The sequence below is a fragment of the Rosa chinensis genome, chromosome 4 (genome assembly GCF_002994745.2).
Source record: "Rosa chinensis cultivar Old Blush chromosome 4, RchiOBHm-V2, whole genome shotgun sequence".
Classification (NCBI taxonomy): domain Eukaryota; kingdom Viridiplantae; phylum Streptophyta; class Magnoliopsida; order Rosales; family Rosaceae; genus Rosa; species Rosa chinensis.
The window spans coordinates 55,290,122-55,298,929 of NC_037091.1; the positions used below are offsets into that span (position 1 = coordinate 55,290,122).

The 8,808-nt window shown below is 36.3% G+C and overlaps 1 protein-coding gene across 1 annotated transcript; it reads left to right on the plus strand.

Annotated features, from left to right (window-relative positions):
• The first annotated feature begins 362 nt into the window (after window positions 1-362).
• Window positions 363-7,007, plus strand: LOC112197273 (urease). The gene is made up of 18 exons (XM_040518637.1): window positions 363-922; window positions 1,064-1,137; window positions 1,261-1,306; window positions 1,454-1,559; window positions 1,664-1,806; window positions 2,341-2,451; window positions 2,803-3,020; window positions 3,167-3,545; window positions 3,634-3,742; window positions 4,151-4,290; window positions 4,440-4,577; window positions 4,677-4,768; window positions 5,179-5,308; window positions 5,389-5,547; window positions 5,829-5,996; window positions 6,241-6,375; window positions 6,459-6,530; window positions 6,617-7,007. Exons 1-18 carry the CDS (start codon window positions 797-799, stop codon window positions 6,836-6,838), a joined length of 2,568 nt encoding a protein of 855 aa, XP_040374571.1. The 5' UTR covers window positions 363-796; the 3' UTR covers window positions 6,839-7,007.
• The last annotated feature ends 1,801 nt before the right edge of the window (window positions 7,008-8,808 follow it).

The following is an 8,808-nucleotide window of genomic DNA, read 5'->3' on the forward strand; positions in this document are numbered from 1 at the left end:
GTTTCGCTTACCCGGCTTTTCTTTTGTTGCGATGTGGGACAATCTTGCAGAACAATACAATAACATTGTACTGTATTAAGAGTTTAAGACCACTTGACAAAGTATTCTGAAATAGATCCAATCTCTTAAGACCACTGTATTAAGAGTCTTATAATCAAAAGCTTTTGGCCACTTTGACAAAGTATTCTGAAATAGATCCAATCTCTTGGGTAAAGTGGGTCTAATTAGTATATATTCATCACAATCCATTATTTTAATGACGATCCAAATTTCTGCAATTGCACTTGTCCCTTCACATCATGCCCAACCTTAAATGATCTAAAAAAAAATTCAGATCTAAAACAAATTTCAGAGACAAAACTATGACATGGACTCCAACAACTCCACTTGGAACTTTGTGGAAATTCGATTAAAACAGTTGAGAACCAGCGATGAGGATGTAACCAATGAGGAGTCGCCACAAGTCTTTTGCGAAAAGAGACGGCCATTGGTGACTTACAGTTTCACACTCTCTGGTATCATCGGACTATTTAAGTAGGAAGAAGGCAATGAGGAGCTGCCACAAGTCTTCTGCAAACAGAGACGGCCATCGGTGACTTGCAGTTGTTTCACACTCACTAAAAGGGTCCCAATCCCATCTCTTCTGTATCATCGGACTGATGAAGTAGGAAGCTTTGACATCTGTGCCATCATTTCTGATCATCATCATCATCTATATCTCTTTGATTTCCGCAGCTTTACCAGATAAGTGCATGCACTTGTTTCTTCTTCAAAGGCGTTGACTTGGAAGCAGAAAATGAAGCTGGTTCCAAGAGAGCTTGACAAATTGGGCCTCCACAATGCTGGGTTTCTAGCCCAGAAGAGACTTGCTCGTGGGTTAAGGCTCAATCACCCTGAAGCTGTTGCACTCATAGCCACTCAGGTGATGCGTGCTTCTGTATTTTTTCTTTTTTCTTTTTTTTTTCAGTTAAAGTTTCAAACTTTAATCATATTTGAGATGTATTGGATATTGGTGATTGGTTTTGTATAGAGAGGTTTTGGTCTGATATAGCTTTCTTGGTAGATATTGGAGTTTGTTAGAGATGGTGACAAATCTGTGGCAGAGTTGATGGATATTGGGAAACAGCTTCTAGGGAGGTAATGGTTTGAAAGAATGTAATCACTATCAAGTTTCTCTCTTTTAGTTATGTGGTCCTTAATAAGGATTGCCTAGTTTTGTTGAGCTGTTGGGATTTATGTGTGTGTTTCTTTTCAAAACAGGAAGCAAGTTCTTCCGGGTGTTCAATATCTATTGGATATGGTGCAGGTACTTGTGGCTTTTGTTCACCCTTTAGGGAAACGAATTTGATTGTATCTTGTTAGTTTGAGAAGCCAGAAAAATATAATGTGATGCTGAAAAATTTGTCAGAAACATGCTATTTAAATCCATTTTAACAAGTAGATTTGTATGTAGGTCGAGGGGACGTTTCGTGATGGGACCAAGTTAATCACCATTCATGATCCAATTTCTTGTGATAATGGAGATCTGGAACTAGCTTTAAAGAACTCTTTTCTTCCTGGTAAGGGCTAATGTATGCTAGAATGTTTCAAATTCCTTTCTTATGGGACCTATTGGCTTTATTTAGTACCACATGGGCAGTGATGAAACGTACTTGTTCTGCAGTTCCCTCAATTGATAAGTTTCCAGAAATGGTGGACGGTAGAGTTCCTGGTGAAATAATCGTCAAAGGTGGTAATATTGTAATTAATGAAGGAAGGAAGGCAATAATTCTGAAAGTTGTCAATACTGGAGACAGGCCAGTTCAGGTGTTTCATCTTTAATTTCACATTTATCTTTTATTTTTGGTTGTTCTTTCTTTTCCTTTTTGGTCTCACAGTTGATTCTGCTACTTATATCTACTTTTGTTCAGTCAGCAATTGTTGTCTATATAGTGTATACTGAATAAAACTAAATTATGTTCCTGTTGAAACCTCATGATTCTAATGACAGACCGTTTACAGTTGGTCTGTTTCTTAAATTTTATAGTGGTAATCTCTATGATCTTTAATTTATATGAAAAGAAAACTGTAGAAGTCAGTCTTATGTTCAGCTTCAATTGGTTTCAGATAGCTCAAGTAATGTGTGCTGCATTTCAATGCTTAGGGGTACCAAGGTTTACCAGATTGGTCTCATTTACTTTGGCTTGGTAGAGTTATTATGTTCTGTGTATCAAGTAAGCAACTAAGATGATATGGCGCTTTTGGAAAATTGAACTAATCAACAACATGACATTAAGAATTATCCTGGAGGACTCAGTTCAAGAGATTACAGTGAGTTATGATTCACCTGCTTTTTTTCAGGTTGGCAGTCACTATCACTTTATTGAGGTCAATCCCCACCTGGTCTTTGATCGAATGAAATCATATGGTATGCGCCTGAATATACCTGCTGGAACAGCCAAGAGATTTGAGGTCAATATTTTTTTTTTATAATATTTTTATTAATTTTTCGGTCTGGTGTATTTGAAATTACATTAGTTCATCTCAAGTAATTGCAAGTCATCCTTCACTTCTAAATCTATAATTCGGTTTCACATTGTTGCTTACAAAGCAATTTGCTGCTGGTCTTCTTCAGTGTTTTTAAGTCATTGTTGCTTCTACATAACTTATTTTCATAGAGCTGGTCCTACATTGCCATCATGGATGTTGGTATAGTACTGAGCTTTTGTTTCTTGGGCTCGTCTAGGACTTGTTAAGAATTTTACTTAAACCACTCTATGCATTCTAAGTACATTACTGGAGCTTGTTTTGTTTTTTTTTCAGCCGGGGGAATGTAAACATGTCGTACTTGTAAGCATTGGAGGTAATAGAGTAGTCAGAGGAGGAAATGACATTGTTGATGGTGCAGTACGAAGCCAAGTTGGAGGTAATAGAGTAGTCAGAGGAGGAAATGACATTGTTGATGGTGCAGTACGAAGCCAAGCAGTCAAGGGAGCTTTGGAAGCCAGACAATTTGGGAATGAAGAAGAACCAAATGCTAGGTCTAGACTTTCTACCTGGGAAATGCTTGGTTGCCTAATTTGCTTCTACTTTTTTGTAATAGTAGGATTATTTGATTCAGTTGGCTTGTCCACTAAGATGTGTAAGTGAAAAATGGGGATGCCTCACCTCAGTACTAATTTTGCAGGGAAGGTGTTGCAGGAATAGATGCAGCTTTTACCACTGTAATTTCTCGTGAGTCATATGCAAACATGTATGGCCCTACTACTGGTGATAAAGTTCGGCTCGGTGATACCAACTTGTTTGCTGAAATTGAAAAAGATTATACTTTTTGTGGGGATGAATCTGTATTTGGAGGTGGCAAAGTTATAAGAGATGGAATGGGCCAGTCATCAGGGAATGAACCAGCTGACTCATTGGACACAGTTATAACTAATGCTGTAATCATTGATTATAGTGGGATCTTCAAGGCAGATATTGGTATTAAAGATGGTCATATAGTTGCCCTTGGGAAATCAGGCAATCCAGATGTTATGGATTGTGAACCTAGCAATATGATCATTGGGGTAACTACCATCTAATATTACAGCTGATTTTGGAAGAATAATGTCCAAGAAAGTAAATGACATATGCTTGCACCTTCTTTGTAATTAGGTTAACACAGAGGTCATTGCAGCAGAAGGACAAATTGTGACTGCAGGAGCTATAGACTGTCATGTGCATTTCATATGCCCTCAGTTGGCATATGAAGCCATATCAAGTGGTGAGCAATTTTTTTGGAAAATGATTGAATATTTATGAACAACAAATTTTCTCAGTGGGTGCTGGCTTGAAAAAAATATTGATGACAGAACTTTGGAGATGCTTAATTTGTCTGTAATGCTGATGGCCTCGAAGACATAAGAGTATGAAAGAAAGAAAGCAGTATTTGTATAATAAAAACAGAATCACTATTTTTTCTTTTATTCTAAAGGTTTTCCTCTAGTCACTCAAGATTTTCTGCATTTGCATCATGTTATAAAATCTCAATGATTACTATATTTTCTGTTTTGGTAAAGTTCCATATCTGTCATCCTTTATTTCTGCTAATATTTACTCATGAACTTTGTGATATTTAAAGTTCACTTATTTGACCTCTGGATATTTCCAAAAACTTTCAAAATATATGCAGGTATCACAACCCTAGTGGGAGGTGGAACAGGACCTGCTACGGGGACTCGTGCAACAACATGCACACCATCTCCATTGCAAATGAAGTTAATGCTGCAATCAACTGATGAAGTGCCTCTAAATTTTGGCTTTACAGGGAAGGTATGCTTATTTGTTTGAGTACTCGAAAAACTCTTCTTCTCTCCCCTACCCTGCATTCAAAGGATGAACCTATTAAAAATACGAAGTGCTGGCTTGACCTGTTTCCTTTAATCTTTTGTCTATAAGTTAATGCCCTTTGTACACTTTAGGGGAACAGTGCCGAACCTGATGGGCTATGCAAGATAATCAAGGCTGGAGCAATGGGTCTGAAGCTGCATGAAGACTGGGGCACAACTCCTGCTGCAATAGACAATTGTTTGAGTGTTGGAGACCAATATGACGTCCAGGTACTTTAATATTTATTGTTTTGAAAAGTTATATAGGCTGCTGCCTGTGGGAACTTCTCATGAGTTTAACATGTTCAAATCCAATTGTGATCTTGAAAGGTTAATATCCACACGGACACCTTGAATGAATCTGGATTTGTGGAACACACAATCGCTGCATTTAAAGACAGAACTATCCATACTTACCACAGGTGTACAATCTGTCCATTTTGATTAATATGCAATTTCTTTTTGGTCTTCTACAATTTCTTGAAAATTATAGTTTGTATAAAGAGGATGGCCTAGTGCTGTTGATCCAAACTTGGTTGTGGATCATATTGACTACAGCTTGACATCTTTATCCCTTTGACCATTTGATTGCTAACCATTTCCTACATACTTGAAATAATTTGCAATCTCACACTCTTATTGTATAAGCTGTATTTATTCATGACTCATCAATGTAATTATGTTGCATAGTGTACATATTTACTCTGATTGTTAGCATCTTTGAAATAGAATGTGCAGTATGTTACTTTTCGAGTCCTTGTGTTTTTTTGCCCCTTTTTTTTTTTTGTGGTGCATTTGATTGTCAATGTTTATGCTTGATTCTTTTTGACAGTGAAGGTGCAGGTGGGGGTCATGCTCCAGATATTATCAAAGTATGTGGTGTGGAAAATGTCCTGCCCTCATCAACGAATCCCACACGGCCTTTCACCTCCAATACTATAGATGAGCATCTTGATATGCTGGTATGAGAAGATAAAATACGTATACTGATTCAGTATGTTTACAAGCAAGCAACATTATTTCAAATTTTCAATGCATGCAGATGGTTTGCCATCACCTTGACAAGGACATTCCAGAAGATGTAGCTTTTGCTGAATCAAGGATAAGAGCTGAAACAATTGCCGCAGAAGATATATTGCATGATATGGGGGCAATTAGCATGGTAGCTTCTGATTCACAGGCTATGGGTCGCATTGGAGAGGTTTTTACTTCCTTTAGACCTTGTTTGAACTGTATTACATTTTCATCTGGACCATACGGAACTTTTTAAAATTGCATATGTCTGCTTACATGGTAATTTGAGCTATAGAAGATTAGCATCGTTACATTTTATCAATCCACGGAAGTTCATATCTTCACTTGAAAGAATATCTTGAATACTGTGTTTCCAGAGTCTTATTTCTAGTGACCTTTATCTATTAGTCACACTAGCATAGACAGCTGTAAGGCTAGCTGAAATTTGTGTGGAAAATTTCTTACCAGGTGATAACCAGAACTTGGCAAACTGCTGACAAGATGAAATCACAAAGAGGGTCAATAGAACCTAGTGGATCCAACAATGACAATTTCCGGATCAAGAGATACATTGCAAAGTACACCATAAATCCAGCAATAGCAAATGGATTTTCTAAATATGTTGGTTCAGTTCAGGTATGTTAGCTTCAACAGAAAACCAAACTCATTCTTGTCATCCTCTTCTTACCCTTCATCAATTTTGAGCAGAACACACTTCAAAGATAAATAAAATTAATATATTGAACTTTAAGTTTTATGCTTTTGAATGAAAATAGTATACATGCTACTTGCATATGCCTTGGACTCTGAAATAGTGAGACTGCTATTTCCAATCTTTAACACAATGGAATTCTCATTCTCCTATGATGAGCTTCTACAGTTGGGCAAGTTCGCTGATCTTGTTCTATGGAAGCCATCTTTCTTTGGGGCAAAACCAGAAATGGTGGTCAAAGGTGGTGCAATTGCATGGGCTAATATGGGTGATCCAAACGCAAGCATCCCGACACCTGAACCGGTAAAGTCTATACTTCTACAATATTTTCTTATGTAATATTCGAGCTGGGTGGACGCAATATTGAATGCTTTTGTTCTTGGCAGGTCATTTCAAGACCTATGTTTGGTGCATTTGGCAAGGCTAGTAGTGCTCATTCCATTGCCTTTGTCAGCAAGGCATGAAATCTCTTTCTTCTCTATCTCTCACTCTGCACACACGTGAGATTCATAAGCAATAACTTTTTGTGTTCCTGTGCAAACAGGAAGCTAAAAGAATTGGGGTTAAAGCCTTGTATGACCTGAACAAGAGAGTGGAAGCTGTGGGCAATGTTAGGAAGCTCCGCAAACGCGACATGGAGCTCAATGACGCCCTGCCAAATATTAAAGTTGACCCAGAGACATACACGGTGACAGCAGACGGCGAGGTTCTGACCTGCAGTGCAGCCACCACCGTTCCCCTATCCCGGAATTACTTCCTGTTTTAGGCTCATTATAACTTTTTCTTGGAACCTCTCCCACTTGTATCCCAAAATGCTGCTACTTATCTTTTGGCCAATGTAATAATGCAAGCCTAACAAACTTCTGACTCCCATATGGCTATTGCATGTTCTAAGAATCTGGATGCATTTATGTGGTTGCTGAAAGCAAATCTCATATCTCACTGGTTATTTCGTTCTAAATTGTTTTTCACATGTGAAATGCTGGCACAATCTTAAAACGGTAATAAATATAATCCAAGCTCAGAGCCCCAATCCATTAAAATTTAAAAGAAATGCTTATGAGCTTTGGTTGCCGGTGCAGTAAATCAGTAATAGTCCACAGTATATCTACCTATTAGCAATTTGGCACAACTGATCAAACTAATTTTAGGTTCATTTTTCGGATTTGCTTCTGAAGAAGAGTTTGTGCTTAGTTGTATGTTGCTGGAAGTTTTCCATAAAATTTCAAGTACCTCCCTCAAGAAGTGCTAAAAGATGAAGCCTTTTGTACGATATGCATCAACTATTTCTGTTAAAAGCACTTTTAATTATTTAAAAGTACTTTTAGATAATATTAGAGCAAAATGAAAGTAGCGACTCTTTTTCCTTTTCGGTCAAATATTCTCTTTCAGTCTCTATACTAGAGCAAAATGAAAGTAGCGACTCTATTGTTTATTTTGGTTAAGACGTGATACACATGATATGTCAAGTGAGAAATGTATTATTCTAAATTTTTGTAGGAGAAATTTTATATACACATCACAATCTACTTAATATTCACTCCAATTTTTTTTATATATACAATTGTACCTCTCCATATATGTTCTTCTCCATAACACAATATTGCAAAAATCGTTGGAACAATTTTTTTTTTCTCACCATTCAAAAAAGCTTCATGAAGAAAATTAATTTGAGAATGGATTAATGTTTCAATACTGCATACGTCTACAATAACAAAGCCTATAACTTTGCCATATAGTGATTTTTTATTTTCCAACTCCAATTAAAAGAATGAAATGATCTACTATATATATATATATATCATAGAATTTTATTAGTTTGTTTTGAACATGCAAATAAAATGCAATGGATTAGACAGATGACAAAATCCTTGTGAAATTGAGTACAGATTCCTTAGAGAATAGAAGAAAAGCAAATAAACTGCAACTGCCATTGAACAACGTGGGTATATGATATTGTTTAAAAATTCTCAAATCCCTCGGTTTGTGCTTTTCTCATTCTTCAACTCATATATCTCGATTTAGTTTTCTTTTTTAGTTGCTACAAGGGTAATATAGGGATTCAATTTTTCTAAAAACAAAGATAAATATTTGGATATGTATTAAGTAGATTGAGGTGTGTATTTAAAACTACTCAGTTTGTAGTTATATTTTGCAAGAAATAAAGAATGAGCTTCTATAGTGTTTAATAGTCACCTTGCCTAAAAAAATTGTTATTCTTAAACTAATAAAATAGACATGTGAAAGAGAAGATTTAGATAGTTCTTATTGTTATCTTATGTGTTTACAAGGCCTACCAACCATAGATTTGTGATGGTTTGATAAGCCAAATGCATCTTATTTTTAATTCAATGTATCATTCACATGGCAAATGGAGAGAAGCTAAACTATGCTACACCCTTTTCTGGTTGTCATGAACCATGATAAGTTAGATACTCTTTTACTTGTTCTTTAAGTCTTTTTCCTTTGTTGTTTAAGTCTATGATACCCTTATTCATTATTTACCCCACTCTTTCCATTGAGCGTTCAAACATGAACATGGTTCTTTCCCTATTTATTTTCGGTAGGATCCACACGTGTGATGTTTTTTTCCACATAAAAAATGATGTTATCATTAAAAAATTAGATCTCATCCCTAACTAGATTAGATCTACACTACTTGTGAATCCTGGATAACATAACGCAAAGATTATTATGAAATCAAAATGTAAGGTAAAGTGTGATGTAGTTTTCTGT

Bases quoted from the DNA above. Each gene is read 5' to 3' on its own strand.
- LOC112197273 (XM_040518637.1), top strand. From the start codon at position 797: ATGAAGCTGGTTCCAAGAGAGCTTGACAAATTGGGCCTCCACAATGCT. The intron at 3,546-3,633 runs GTAACTACCATC...CTTTGTAATTAG, and splicing joins CTAGCAATATGATCATTGGG to GTTAACACAGAGGTCATTGC. The intron at 5,548-5,828 runs GTTTTTACTTCC...ATTTCTTACCAG, and splicing joins CTATGGGTCGCATTGGAGAG to GTGATAACCAGAACTTGGCA.